Source organism: Natrix helvetica, assembly GCF_964273705.1.
Source record: "Natrix helvetica genome assembly, chromosome: 7".
Classification (NCBI taxonomy): Eukaryota; Metazoa; Chordata; class Lepidosauria; order Squamata; family Natricidae; genus Natrix; species Natrix helvetica.
The window spans coordinates 40,119,887-40,135,554 of record NC_138558.1 but is presented as its reverse complement, the minus strand read 5'-3'; the positions used below and the strand labels follow the sequence as shown (position 1 = coordinate 40,135,554).

At 38.5% G+C, this 15,668-nt stretch overlaps 1 protein-coding gene across 2 annotated transcripts in view; it reads right to left on the bottom strand.

The window, feature by feature from the left end:
• SEC24D (SEC24 homolog D, COPII coat complex component) overlaps positions 1–8,282 on the bottom strand; it is a 62,813-nt gene extending 54,531 nt beyond the window's left edge. For both annotated transcript variants that reach the window (XM_081959568.1, XM_081959569.1), the window contains exons 1-3: positions 8,132–8,282; positions 1,045–1,213; positions 101–230 (exon numbers count right to left, since the gene is read on the bottom strand). In XM_081959568.1, the coding sequence (XP_081815694.1) occupies positions 101–230; positions 1,045–1,195 (281 nt within the window). In that variant the 5' untranslated portion in view covers positions 1,196–1,213; positions 8,132–8,282. The remainder of the gene's footprint in view (positions 1–100; positions 231–1,044; positions 1,214–8,131) is intronic.
• Positions 8,283–15,668: the final 7,386 nt, after the last annotated feature.

Here is a 15,668-nt window from a genome sequence, read left to right as displayed (position 1 = left end):
GCGAAACATCTTCAAAGAAAAACAAGAAAGTCCACTTGCCTCTTGAAAAAGCACCTTTGGGAATATTCCTAATGCTTTATTCTACTTTGTTTTAAATCACCTGTGTGGCTGTTGAGCTGCTGCCGTGCTGGGTCCATTCTGGAAATTACTCTGCTTAGGTGGGTGGAGGCTCTGAGGTGGAGATCCCATGACCGGAGGAACTCCAAAAGGCACATTTGTTTTCAATATACCTAAAGGAAAAGTAAACATATCGATAACAATGGAAAAGAACAAAGCGTAAACAGTGTATGTCAAATAAACACATTAATAAACTTAATTAAATAAAATCCAAATTATTCAGTCTCTTCCATTTATATCAGTATCAGGAAAGAAGAGAAAGCATTAAGCTTTTAAAAAGTTAACTTTATAGGAAATATGACCTCCGTCTGTGGGGGAAGAGCTCCTGGCCCATTGGGTCTCCTTCTTCTGCCCCTTTCCTCTGTGACCGCCCCCCTCCAGTTTCTCCCTCCCCACAAGCCCTCTGGAGACCCAGGAGAGGATTGGAGGGGAGAACCTCCCCCATCCAGGTCTGGCTTTGGGAGTTAGGGGCTCAGCCAGCCTGAGGAGGGGACAGGAAGGCCAGGGGGAAACTAAACTAAAAAGGGACAAAGACCTCAGTGAAAGAAGTCCATAAGTATTGTGTTTTTTTCCCCAGGGTTTAAAATGCTGAATCACACGCAATCTGAGTCCATAGACCAGGGGTGTCCAAACTTGGGAACTTTAAGACTTGTGGACTTCAACTCCCAGAATTCTCCAGCCAGTCGGCTGGAGAATTCTGGGAGTTGAAGTCCACAAGTCTTAAAGTTCCCAAGTTTGGACACCCCTGCCATAGACCATGATAAACCTTTATCTGTTCTATTTTTAGTTGGTTTAATGATAATGAACACTTTTTTCCCAACTCGGTACATCCAGAATTCCCCTCAAACTTTGTCCTGGCTGAGAATCTGGAAAATCACAACCCATTATTGTTAGAAAGAACCAAAATACAACATGAAGTAACTGTACCTGACTGGGATGTAAAAGGTGCTGGATTTGGATCATTATAATGTCCATGCAGAGGTGAAGAAACTGTTTGTCCAAAGCCAGAAGAAAATCCTCCCATTCCTGGCTGGGCCTGGGAATATGGAGGTGCTGCAACGTATCCTTGGTGATTCATTTCAGCGGTATTTTTTCCCTTATAAAAATGTGAATAAATGGGAAAATTATAATTTTCACGCACTAAAAATGTGGATTGAATTATTACTATGATATTATAATAGTAAGAAACAGAATCAGATTTTTGGCAGATCAGACCCAAGGAAGTGGTCCAGAGTATGATAATTCTCTTAAGAATGATTACTTTGATATGGACAAAGCACATGGTAGTTTTTCTTTATCAGGGATAGAGATGTAAATGTGTGGTTTTATCACACAACTGGGTAATATACATTTCCTTTTATAAAATATGGATTTTTTTTTCCAGAACACCTTCATGGAAATTCTCTTCAAAGTCTACTTTTTCTGGATAAAGTTCAGGAGCAGACATCGCTTTGGTGCCTGGAAATATACATTTTCTTATGAGGAATTTTAAACAGCAACATTATCTGAAAGAGTAGGAATTAAATTTACAGTTTTACACTCTCTCTGCAATAGGTTAAAGAAATTGGTACATTAAGCCACTGCAGATAATGGACCTTCAACCCTAACCCTTTAAATTTGTAAAACTATGTGACTAAAATTTAGGAGCACAGTCTTAGGATACTACCCAAGAGTATAAAGAAAAATATTGGAGGCCACCTGTTGCTTACAGGACACAAGGAATTCATCCTGACTTAGACTCTGCACCTTATTTAAGTAGGACAATTATGTGCAACTGACATAATATCCACCCCTCTTCTGACCCATTCCTCAATTTCTTCTGCCCTTCCACTATCTCCCTGTCTCGTTGAAGTGTTATGTACTTTTATACCTACTTTTGTCAAAAGACACAAATACGGTCATTATATATATATCATTGTGTATATCATTTTGTATTCATACATACATACATATACCACGCAATACTCTATCTCTGTACAGTATCTCTATCTCTATAGTGTTGCAACAGTAACTGAAATGAATATGCTTTCCAAGAAGGCAAGAATTCCCCAACATCCCCTCACCTGCCACAATAGAGGAGTATGTAGCAACAAATAAGTATTTAAATAGCAAAGAGACCTTAAGACCCAGTCACTACTCGCCCTTAGCACAGTACTAGTATCATGCCATGAACATCATTTTTACTTTGTTCACCTAATATTATCTCATTCCCACTCCATTAATGAGAAAGACATTAATCATTATTAGCTGTTCCATTTTAGCATTTTCCACCTTATTCCAATATCATCACAAGACATCTGCAAGATGAATAAAACATATTATGTTGCTCACCATTACTTTGCAAGCAGTCAGGTGACCTGATGGGGGAGTGATTGGCAGTATTTTGGGGAGTACTGAGAGATGTAGGTTGCCCTCTTCACTCTTCACTCTCTGTTTATAAATCAACCTCCACCTTATTCATTCTCTTCTAACTTCTGTCCTTCCATTCAAGTTCTTTTTACATCTGCTGTTTTTGACCACAACAGCTCTAACAGGCTTTCAACCAATTCCCAGAACATTGGCTAGGGACACCTGGCAGTTGGGATTCAGACACCTTAAAGTTGTGAAGACTAAGAAATACTGATATTCAGCATAAAGAAAGCAACCATCCCAATTTTATTTAAGATGAATGCTTATTTGTCCCTTTCCTGGTATTTCATCCCAAATGTTAATGTTTCTTGCTTTTAAAATATGAATGCCCAGAGTTAGATAGCTTCTAAATAAGTGCTCCTTGTAAAAGATTGGCCGAACGATGAGGCAGGACGCAGTCTGAGGTAACTAACAACTAACTTTAATAACAACAAGGCTTCAACTATGTACAGCGAAAAGATTCAGCACTTTCCTGCCTGACAGCTATTTATACGGAGCTGTCAGGCAGGATAACCAATCAGCTGTTCCTGACAGCCCGCGCTCAGCCAAGCCGCGTCTTAGCCAATCAGGCGCGTCTTGGCTGTTGCTGGCTGCCAGGACATAACACTCCTTCCCCCCCAGCGAGGATGCAGGTGTGAAGGCGGCGCAAGCGTACTCGCTAAGGTAGGCGGGGCGGCGCCGGACCCGCCCTGATCGTCTCAGTCCAGGCAGAGTCGTTGGTGGAGGAAGAGGTGCCCCTGGAGGGAGGGTAGCTCCGGGTGACGTCGTCCGGACACGTAGCTGAGGGCAGACTTGCAGGCCCAGGATGGGGCGAGGGGGCGCGGCCATAGGAGGCGGAATAGAGAATGGTTGCCGGTAGGCGGCGTCTCGGCAGGTGAGGCCTGACTGGGGGAAGGCCTCTCGAAGCTCAAACCCCAGAGGGGCGTGGACGGAAGGAGACGGCCATTGGAGAGGCTGCCAGGACATAACACTCCTTATTCCATGGGGGGGACCCCCAAATTATTTAGCATCTAGTTTCTTGGTGCTTCTGCTCCACAAGAATTAGCTAGCTCACTAAGTGTGAAGGGGTCTGCCTCCGTTCTCTATAAGGTTATTGGTGCACAGCATATTTCCATGTTTCTGCATTTCATAATCTTTTAATTTGGGGAATGCCAAATACAGTTGGATGAAGGGGAAGATAAAACAGCCCAGAGAAGACAAAACCAAAAATGAGAATTCTTCAAATCCTGCTACAGAGCCCTCACTGGTAGGTGTTTCCCCTGCTGCTTGGTGTTATATTGGAAAAGGATGGCATCAAAGCCAGAAGAACATAGTAATCATTTTGCCTGAGCAATGAATGGTGCAAAATAATGGCCAACCAAGCCTTGGAATAATTAAAAAAAAATAGAACTGGTAAGAATTGGTAAAGGAGAAAACAAATGTTATGACTTTTGCACCAACTTAAAGGTAGCATTACTTCAACTCATAGATAAGCAAAGACCCTAATTTGTAAGCCACCCAGAGTTGCTTAAGAAGGGGGTGGGGCCTCTAAATCTTTTAAATAAATAAATAAGTCTCTGACATGGGTAAAATTCACAGGTGTATTTTTCCTATTTGTACAACCAAAATGTCAACTTCTGCAGTTCCATAGCCCACTACTTGCAAGAAAATCCTATTTGCTTGCATCACATTACTTACTCATTAGAAGAAACATATATGATTTGATTTGGTTAACACTTGTAATTGATGAGGATGTTATTTAAAATGGTAATTACAGTTGAAAAGAATTATTGCGTTCACACTTGGGAACTTTCAACTTTGAAAGAGGGAAGTTTTCAATTCATAAGGGTTCCCAAATTTCTGTGCAGTACGTTTTTCTGTTTATTAGATTTATAACATCATCCAAATCAAACAATGTGACTTTGGATCGTACAACAACAGCAACAACAATAACAACAAGACCACTGCACATATCTATCAGTAACATTAAAAGCTATGTGATATAAAAATATAAAATACAAAACATAAACTACCACCAAGCACCAAAAAAAATATATTAAGAGGACTCCACTAATGCCTGGGGGGAAAGCCAAATCTTAATGGTTTTCCTAAAGTCAAGCAAAATTGGGGCCTATCATACAGTATACAGAGGTAGGTTTCATTCCAAAGAACATAAGCAATTGCAGAAAAGGCATGCTTTCTAGGTCCAGAAGATGTCAAGATTTAAAAGAAGCCTGGAGCATGTCACCTGTGGGTGCATTTGGGACAGGCAGATGTTCTTGGAAGAAGGTGTCCTTCAGAAAATCTTGGCCCTGTACCAGGTATGGCTTTAAAGGCGATAAGCAACACCTTGAATCATATCCAGAAATCTAACGGAAGCCGTGCATTCTGGACCAACATTATAGCAGTATTACAGGACATATTGAGATGCACCCATACCACTGCATTCTGGACCAACTGAACCTTTCCTATGCTTTCTCTCAGCCCCACATACAGTGTACTGCAGTGGTACAATTAGGAGGTGACTAGGTATGAGCAACCATTAGCTGCTACTTTGTATGGGAACAATTATTGCACAATGAACAGTTGTAAAGAGCCCTTCTGGCTACAGCTGCCACCTGTTCTTCAAGTAGAAGGTATGAGTCCAGGTGAGACAACTAGAAAGAAGGAGGAAAGATAAAAAGTTGTATCTACCACTCTACCTTCACAATTGCAAATTTAGATCCTATAGAAGTTTACTGAAAAGCAAGTCCCACAAATTTCAAAGAGGCTAATGCCTAAGTAAATATGTACAAAAATGCAGTCAAAGGAGCATCTGTCTCAAACTTTCTCCCAGTCACTTCTCACCTTTTCAGTGCCAAATCAAAACAACAGGAGAAAGAAAGTAATTAGGACGGAGTGTGGCAAAAAATTGCTGTAGACCTGTAACCAGGTTCGGTTATAATAATTACAATTTTTTTTCTTTCTTTACCAATTGGTATGTGCAAAATTACTAAGGAAAGGCTCACACAGACCTTACTCTCTTCTCTGACAGACCACTGTGGGCCCTACATCAGCATGTCTAGCAAAGTGGTATATTTGTAGTTTGCAATGTGGATGTACTAAATAAAGTTATCAAATTTCTAGAAATAAATTTATGCAAAAATATGAAATGCATGAAAGGTATATAAAAATCAAATTGTATATCTTGTACATCATAAGGACAAACATGGATTACACACACACACAACATAAGCTTTGTTGATTACAATGACATTTATAGAGAAGGAAAGGTATTCATGACTACTTACTCACAACTTATTGCTTACTAAAACTGTACAGCAGACACTGAAAAAATAACAACCAATCAGCAGTATTCTACATTCTGAATGCCAACACATACGTCTGATCTGTATCGTTAATTGGTTTTCCTGTTATTTCTTTCAGACTTTGAAGACAAATATTTTTGTAATTTAAATTAGAACTTTTTAAATTGTGATTTTTCAAGTGCCATGAACATAAAATGAGAAAAGATATTTTGGGTGAGGTGGCACTAGTTAATTAAATGCATTCTATGAAAGAATCAGATTGCTGCCAGTAATTACCCCCCCCCCCACTAAACAGACACATACTTCCTTTTTCTTTCAGCATAGAAACGTGGCAGTTTAGACCTGTAGTCATCTCAACAGGTGCATTTAACTGCTTGATATTAAAGCCATGCTGATAGTCAATATAAAGAATTTCATTCTAGACAGTTACAGTTGATAATATTCTGAGCCAATAAAACAACTTCTTGCACAGTTGAGACAGAAAAAAAAAGTGCCACGTCAGAACAAACCAAAGGCCAGGAAAGAAATACAAACATAACTGCTTAAGTGACTTCAAGTTTCAGTTTCATGATAAACAAAGTAACCTAACAAATGTGTCTCCCTTCCTTCTTTCTTTTCCTTCCAACAATGTGTATCAACAAGGTGCAAATTAAAACCCATTTTATAAAGCATCTCAATACTAAGAAGAGAATCCATCAGTCATAATTACATTATACCAAAAAAAAAAGCTTCCATAGTAGTTGTTTACGTATTAGTTTAAAAACATCTCTGCAATCAGGATTTCCAACAAGACAACAAAGAAAACAATTTTTAGGTAAGAAGCAAAAAAAGTAATTCAGATTTTAAGGCTTAGTTATATAGTTATTAATGACTTCCTACATAGAAAACTATCCAAAACACAGACAAACACTTTCTTAACTAAGTCAGCAGAATGTCTCTCTTCCTTTTTGCACTCTATTATATAGCCAAATGGGATGGCTGATGCTAGGTAACAAAAGATGGAGGGAGGACCTTAATTTCTCTAATAGAACTGATGACTTCCTCTTCTGTCTTGCTATAACCCCTTTCTGTCCCATTATGCAGTTCTCTTGACCTCTTCGTTTCTTATTTGCTGCATGATATATGACAGAACTGGTTTGAAAATCCAGTCATAGTCCCCAAGTCTAGTTTGGAAGTAATCTATAGCTTCTGACAGCTTGCCCAATCTAAACACCCCAACAAATAATAATCACTGCCATCAGGAAACATTGGCATGAAATTGGAGACTGTGAACCTGGAGCATGGTCCACAATGTCAACCAAGATTTCATTGCGAGTCAGACTACATGTTTAAGGTTCCCACATTAATGACAAAGAGAATCATAACTAACAGTAAATATGCACATTTTATGTACCTAGTTATTAAAACCAAAGAAGATATAAAATAAAAATAATCACTAAATTACACCAAGTCAACAGAGAAAGTAAATGCTTCTGTATTGATAGCAGATAAAACAGCCACCATTGCAGTCAAAATATGCCAAAATAACTATTAACCCATTCTTGTATACAATATGGCAGGGTCACTCTCCCTTCCACACAACACAATGTGGATTCAGGTAGCTTGTGTGTGCCATGAAGATTCATCCCAATCGAGAAAGCAATGCCAATATCTTTATTATATAGTATTTTCAGAAAATTACTACTGAAAATCATCTCAACATTAAGTATGAAAAGCTTGCGTGCCATGCAATCAGCCCATTTTTCACTGTTTTTGAATATGTTACCAATCCTTCAGTCTTGCAATAAAATTAGAGCTAGTTGCACCCAAGCTGGGGGAATGGGGCTTGAATGGGCTTTTTAATTGTTTTGAGAATAACTTTCTAAAAGAACTAAGCACATTTAGAACCCGAACAGCTTCAAGGCAACTGAGCAGGTCGCAGACTAAATCATCGGATGCCTTTAAAGCAAATCCAGCCAGTCCTCCTAAGCAGGCTAGACAGATGGGCCAGATGTGGATCAGGTACTGCATTCCCAATGTTCTCTATGAGACACCCAATTTGATAACGAAGATTCTGTGCATCTCCTGCGCTGAGATAAATCTTCTTCTCCCTCCTCTTCTATGCAACTGCAAAAGTTTCCCCCCCCCCCCAGCCCTAGATATTCCCTTGGTTCAAAGGGATGCTGTCATCTCTGACTGCCCTACCTAACCAATAGGTTAATAGGTTGCGTTCAAAGGCGCTCCGCTGTCCAGACTGCACGTCCCATGGGGCTTCTCATTTCTCTTGGCTCCCCAATATCTGCCGAAGGTCGTTCCCCTTACCTGGCCGTCCCCTTACCTTTCAATTCGCTACCTCGCCCTGCTGTAAGCCGGTCCTGCAGGCGCTTGTCAGAGAGCCGCGCGACCAGCCGGCTCCCTTCAGGCTCTCCCTACCCGGGAGCGCTCAGAGAACTGCCACGTGTAACAGTGCTCGCGGGAGCGCGCGCCGAGGCCACAGCTGGCCTCGAAGCGCGCATTGCCGCCGCCACGCAAGCTGTGCTTTGCTCTAAGCTGCCAGTCGGGCTGCGAGCGTGCCAAAAAAAAAAAAACCCAACCCGAAAGAAAGAGGCAGGAAGGAGGAGAGCATGCGTATTGCCTGTGGCGAAGCATTTCGCCCTTAGGTTGCGTTCCAGTAATCGCGTCTTATAAAAATAGCATGCAAAAGAGAAAAAGGTAAAGCACCTAGGTTTTAGCAAGGAATGCAAGATTGACAGGGAAATTAAATTCCACCATTTGAAGACTAACGGTGGTTGTCTTCAATAGGACGTGTTTAACCCATCATGGTTTACCCCATTTTTATGGATTTACATGTCACGTGGATGGAACTATATCTTAATCACACAGGGTGGATTTAACCAAGTGATCTGTTAAATGTGGTCGAGTGTTTTTTGTTTCAATGGAGTGAACAAATGTACCATCCTTTAGAATGCATTCAATTAACAAGCATTGCACCAAATATGGTCTGCCGTTTTAATAGACTAATGTGTATCTTTAAGGGTTGCTTTGGAGGAGGAATACTTGTTGAATAAGAATACAGCTAATGAATGGAAATAGAAACAGCTGGTACCAGAAAAGATACATACACCAGATTACTCTCTGATTTACTACATAATCAAGTAAAATAATACCTGATCCAATTATATAAAATTAGTCACACTACAGCTTTCATTGATTGGTCACAAGTTGAATTGGATCTACCAGACAAAATGAGAAATTAAGGCCCATCAATCATTGCTTTTTTAATACCGAAGAAGCAGTTCAGAAGCTCATGTTTGCTAGAAAAAAGGTGAGATGCAATTTCTTCAAGTCAAGTAAGAGGTATACTTGAATGATTATACAAATAGAAATAGAACAACAGAGTTTGAAGGCACCTTGGAGGTCCTCTAGTCCAACCCCCTGCTTAGGCAGGATACCCTACACCACTTCAGACAAATGGTTATCCAATCTCTGCTTTAAAAACTTCTAGTGTTGAAGCATTTACAACTTCTGGAGGCAAGCTGTTCCACTGATTAATTGTTCTTTCAGGAAATTTCTCCTCAGTTCTAAGTGCTCTCCTTGATTAGTTTCCATCCATTGCTTCTTGTCCTGTCCCCAGGTGCTTTGGAGATAGCTTGACTCCCTCTTCTTTGTGGCAGCCCCTGAGATATTGGAATACATTGGAATACATGTCACCCCTAGTCCTTCTTTTCATCAGACTAGACATACCCAGTTCTAGCAACTGTTCTTTATATGTTTTAGCCTCAAGTCCCCTAATCATCTTTGTTGCTCGTCTCTGCACTCTTTCTAGAGTCTCCACATCTTTTTTACATTGTGGCGACCAAAACTGAAGGCAGTATTCCAAGTGTGGCCTTATCAAGGCATCATAAAGTGGTATTAACACTTCATATGATCTTGATTCTATCCCTCTGTTTATGCAGCCTAGAACTGTGTTGACTTTTTTGGCAGCTGCTGCACACTACTGGCTCATATTTAAATGATTGTCCACTAGGATTCCAAGATCCCTCTCAGTTACTACTATTGAGCAAGGTACCACATATACTGTACATGTACATTTTATTTTTCTTGCCTAAATGTAGAACCTTAATTTTTAGTAGCATCAAAATAATTCATATTTGCACAATGATATTAAGATGTTAATGATATTATATTTCAAACACCTATCATAGCCATGAACTAAGACACAAGCAAACAAACAATATTATGGCTGATTATGATGTGTGAATTTGGCCAAAGTTCAGCTGACAATAAAATCAGGTGTGACTTCCTTTTAGTTGTTAAACTTGTATTATGTGGTTCCCAGAAAGCTCTTATATCTCCAATTACTCATGTGTATGGGTTTCATTTTGATGTGGTACTTGTTAGTTTCTTGGCATTTCATCATAATGTGATTTGATAGGTTTTGGCTTAGTGTATTGCTTAAACCTAGCCAGTTCTGTCTGATTCAACAAAGCACATTAATTAAACTATAATTTGGTGTAATATGTAACCTCAGTCTATATATTTCTACTTGTTTTATTGTTTTGTTTGTTCAATGTTTTAAGCTGCTATGCCAAGAAGAGATTTAAAAATGCTGAAACATTCTAATGAACATGGGGGGGGGAGGGGGCCAGAGTGTTTTAAGTAGTCCTATGTCTACTTAATGGAAGAAAGATTATTGTGAGGCCTACAGCCCCTCTTCAGCCAAAATGTCAGCCAAGATGACAACATACAACTATCTCAATTCTCACAAAAATTGTGCTAGTCAATTTCACAATACTGTAACCTGAAGAATGAACCATATGATATTCTATAGTACACAGAAAGTACTATAATGTATAGTCTGTAAGTGGTCCTCCTATATCTATAATCCACAGTGTCTTCATAGTAGCACCTTTCTTTTGAACATTTGCCTCCCCTGTAACTCTCAGTAACAAGAAAGATCCCAAATGAGCAGCATCCAGTACAGCTTAATGAGCGGCTTGATTTTCCATCATACCAGTATTCCATGTTACCTATTTTTGGCTTTTCTTTTAAATTCTGGAAAGGGTCTATACTTTTTTATACATTGTATTCAAATGTTGTATAAGGAATCACATAATGACTAACTCAAGCCTCTATGTATAAAGAGGAGTATTTTTAATAAAAATATCTTTCCTAGTGAGAAAAGATCGTGAAAACCATTAGGGAGGTATCCCTTTTGTTTCAAATTTAGTAGTCCTCCCAAGTGAGGTGCTTGAAAACTGAATGGTGGGTAAAGATAGGGGAGCTACCGGTACGTATCTTACCTAGGCGATCTCCTCAGGTGTTTGCGTACACCCCAAACTGACAGGCACACATATCAGGTAGGGAAAAGGAAATGGGAACTTCGGCTTTGCATGTTCTCCCAACTTCTCCACTGGGAAGATTGCTGGACCTCTGGGACAGTAAGAAATTGCCTGAGCAGGAGGGAATGAAAAAGCAAAATGCACAGAATTTACACAAAGAATTGACTTAAGATACGGAATGAGACTGCAAATTTGATTTGGCCTAGTGAGGGGACTTTTGATTGTAATTTTTTTCTTTAAAAAAACCTAATGGAAAAAATAAAATTTTTGCTTACTTACCATACTGGTATTGTTTTTGGGAACTAGGAAAAGGGGTAGTACTGATAAAGTCTGATAATAATAGCAAATGTTGTGCTGAATGCATTTCTGTGTGTTTTAATATTTCCTCCTCTGACATTAAAACTTACAATTTGGTGGCAATTTCAGGAGGTGTCATGGTTCCGTTTCCAAGGCTTTTTTTTTTTTTGCATTCTCATAGCTATGCCTCTGGTTTCTATACTGTAATGTATGGAAGTCTAACACATTATCTTATTCAAATGGCCAATTGATATCTATTTAGAATGTCTATTAATCCAAACTGGTTTTTTCAATCTGCACCAATTAAACAGAAAGAGCTACAAAAATCCAGTCAGTCACTAGATGGCAGCAGAAAGTTTCTAGATTCTGTAGTTCAGATGTGGTAGTGCTACTTGTACCTAGATCAGTGAGCTGCATAATGGTTCTCAACCATTTTTATTCAGATCGTATTTTAATCTGCATCCTGACATTTATTATTTTGGAATGCATATGCTGCCCTTTTGCCTATGTAAGGTGGCTTACACTTAATTTTTCAAGCACATTTATAAAGAAAAATAAGTAAATGGATTTAAATCATTGTAGGCATGCATTCTAAACAATCCATTTATTTGCTTTGCATGTCAGCTCCTTTAACAAAGGAATAAATAATGGTCATTACGCTAATGTAAGTGTGGCCAGGATTCTAGCCAGGATCCCTAATTCCATGCAGATATATGTGGATGTAAGACCTATTAAAAGTAGAACCTAATCCAAATAAAGATATGCATGCTCAAATAGACAATGAGGAGAAAGTGAAATGATCAGAGAATGATTCACTGATCCATATGTCCTATTTATTAAATGATGCATAGATCCTATTTATGTTTTGAAGTTGGTGATAAGCCTAGAAAACTGGGGCTGCAACTTATGATTTCCCATCACTTACATAGGTTGCTCATCCTTGATTAGCTGTAGGAAAATTATTATTAAAATACTAACCTGCCTATATTATAGAACTCACTCCGGAAATTAGTTTAATGTTTAAATTTCTTTACCTTTCAGCTGCTTGTAAAATACAGCCACCGTGTGTATCCTATATAGTTACAACTATTGTTAACCTACATAGGTCCTGTTTCTTTAATAATGCCTTTTGCCATGAATATATAAAAGATAATGTTAATTATGGAAGCTGGCTGCTTAAACTGAATATTTAACTGAGATCCAGCGACAACTACCTCCACCTTTAAATGATAATGGAAAAGAGCAGAATGAGAAAGTATGTAAATATAACAGTATGTGCGTGTGCGTAGAATAGAGACTAATCAATGTGGTATGGTGATTAAGATGGGAGGATAAGGTAGGAGAAAACGGATTCCAGAGACTCTGGGTTAGTCACTCTCTCTCAGTCTAGGCTGGGATATTGAAAAACATCTATTTACCAAGTTGCAGTGAATTAGTATGATAGATTTTATTTAACCTTTGAATCAGGTGTCTATTAATTTTACTGTCTAGGTTAAAGTTTAAGAGGAATCTAAGAGGATCAGAAAAAAAATTGACCTAATTCAACATTTTGTTTAACAGTAGCTAATACATCTAGACAGCTCACAAGAGGCATATGGGAAAACAAAATTACAAGAGAAACTGTATAAGCAAAGAGCTGCTAAGAGGAGTCCGTACAAAGTTGATTAAAGAGAAGATAAGAGGACTGATCCCACAAACAGCAGAAGATATGAGATTGTCTCGTTACTGGAAAGATACAGGTTGATAGATGGAAGAGTATAACTTAAAACTTAGTGAAATTTAGTAATAATAGATATAGTTAAACAAATAATTGATAATGCTAATAATGTATACTATGTGTAGTGTCATGATAAGCAATAATGGGATATGAATATTGAATGGTACCCATGAAAGGAAGATTAGAAACCATCTTGGATTATATATAAAGATTAATAAACAAATAAATAAAAAGAACTAAGTTATATATAGTTAAGTTTTGAATATTAGGGGGAAAATGTAATGATATACGATATAGTTAAATAAAGGAGGGATAATGATAATAGGGTATACTGTATATAGGCATGGGTACAACATAAGGAAATTGAATGTAAATTGCAAATAATGATTTGGAGAGAAGGATTCGAAAATTTTGTTATTGAATATTATGGATGTTTAGCTAGAATAGGACATAAAGATTCAGTGTTATTGGAGGATTTTAGAAATAGTAAATGAAAAGCTACTATGTGGTTATGTTTTAAATCTTGATATATTTTATGATGAAGGATGCTTAAACAATTATAGTCAAATGAAAATGGAGGTATGATGATGGTAACATGTATAAATATCTGAGTTAAAACACTTGAGTTAATATGAATTATGCTTGATGACTGTGGAAGAGATGCACGAAAGTCTTTTGTAACCAACTGATACACTTCCTACAGTATGAAAAAAAGAAAGATTTTATGTGTTGTGTTTATTTTGAAAATAAAAAAATAAACAAAATCTTATTAAAAAAAGAGGCATATGGGATAATTGTTTCTCAGTAATTACTTATATTTCAAGAGGTAACTATCAAACTAATTGGCTACTAGCCAGTTTTCAAGGTTTATGAGGCCACTAAACTCAAACAATGTATTTATATGCATAAAAAATTATAATTTTTGGAATTGTCTAGTTTCCAACAAAAACATCTAAATTGGTGCTATCACTACATGTAATATCAGGGAACATCATAACTTTTAATGATTTAGCTTCATTTTCCAGCTTTTTAGAAAGTATGGAATCCTCCTGAAGTGAAGTGATCATAACTATTGCAAATATGAACATGCCATAGGTCTATTGTATTACAGTATGGTATGCTGGTTTAACAGCTGTGGACAGGAAGGCCCTACAGAGAGTGATCAATTCGGCACAAGAAAACATTGGTCGCCCTCTGACGCCACTGGATGACATCGCCAGATCTCGCTGCTTTAGCAGAGTAAGGAAGATACTCAGAGATGATTCACACCCTGATCAGTGTCTCTTTGCACTTCCACCATCAGGCAGAAGGCATCAAAGTATAGCCAGCCGAACAAAGAGGTTGAAAGAGTTTCTATCCTTGGGCTGTGAGACTTTTAAATACAACCACAATCACTCCATGCACACGCTAGTTTTATTTTCTTTTTCTTTCTTTTTTCGTTTCTGTTATAATTTTGCACCAGTGAGGTTAAAACCAATTTTGATGTATTTAAGTACAATGACAATAAAGATTATACTTAGACTATTCAAGACCATGCTATATTGGCATTTTTATTTTCAAACATTTTCTTAAATATTTCAAGCAAGCATTGAATTCACTTTTGGTTTTTGCAGCAGTGGCATTTCGATTTGATATTTTCACTGACCCGTTCATTGCAGGGGTGGGTTCTGGCAGGCACTACTACTGGTTTGCTCATATGTGCACCAGGCGCGCATGCGCAGTGCAATTATATATTGTTCTGCACATGCACAGAAGCGAAAAACAAGATGGCGCCTATGGCGCTGCCCAGAGAACCGATTCAGGGGCATGGCAGGCCTGGGTTGCTGCCGGTTCCAGCGACCCAGGCCGCCAAACTACTACCAGTTCAGCCAAACCGGTCTGAACCGGCAGTGACCCACCATTGTGATTTCAAGATCCCATTCCTCATCAATTTCTAGTAGCCTCTTGAGTAAATCTTGAATTTACTCCATGAAATCTTCAGATCTTCAAAATTTACTGAAATCTTCACTAAATCTTCAATTTACTCCATGAAATCTTCAGTAAAAAACCCAAATTGCTGGATTCTCTTCCATTGGACTTTGTCATATTTAAAATTGCAATGTCCCATCTCTGCTGCAGGTCTTCATAAACACTTTTTCTACATTTATATTGATGTTTTCAGCAAACCTGGCTTTTCTCTAACTTCTCTAACTGAATGAATAAGAAACAGTGCTGCTCTCTACACAAATCTTTTTTTTGGGGGGGGGGGTCCCCTCAATGTTGACTCCTGGTGACTGTCCATGCAACTCCCGGCAGTTTTCTTAGCAAGATTACAGCTGTAGTTTGCCATTTCCTTCTTCCACCTGACTTAATTCCTAAAGAGGGACCTTAACTCATGGTCTCCTGCTTTCTAGCCTGGTACCTTAATCATTAAACGAAACTGGCTCTCTTGTATACAGATCTTCTATACAGTACAAATCAGCGGTGGGTTCCTGCTGGATCGCACCGGATCGCGCGCGCTCCCTTTCAGCGCTCCACCTG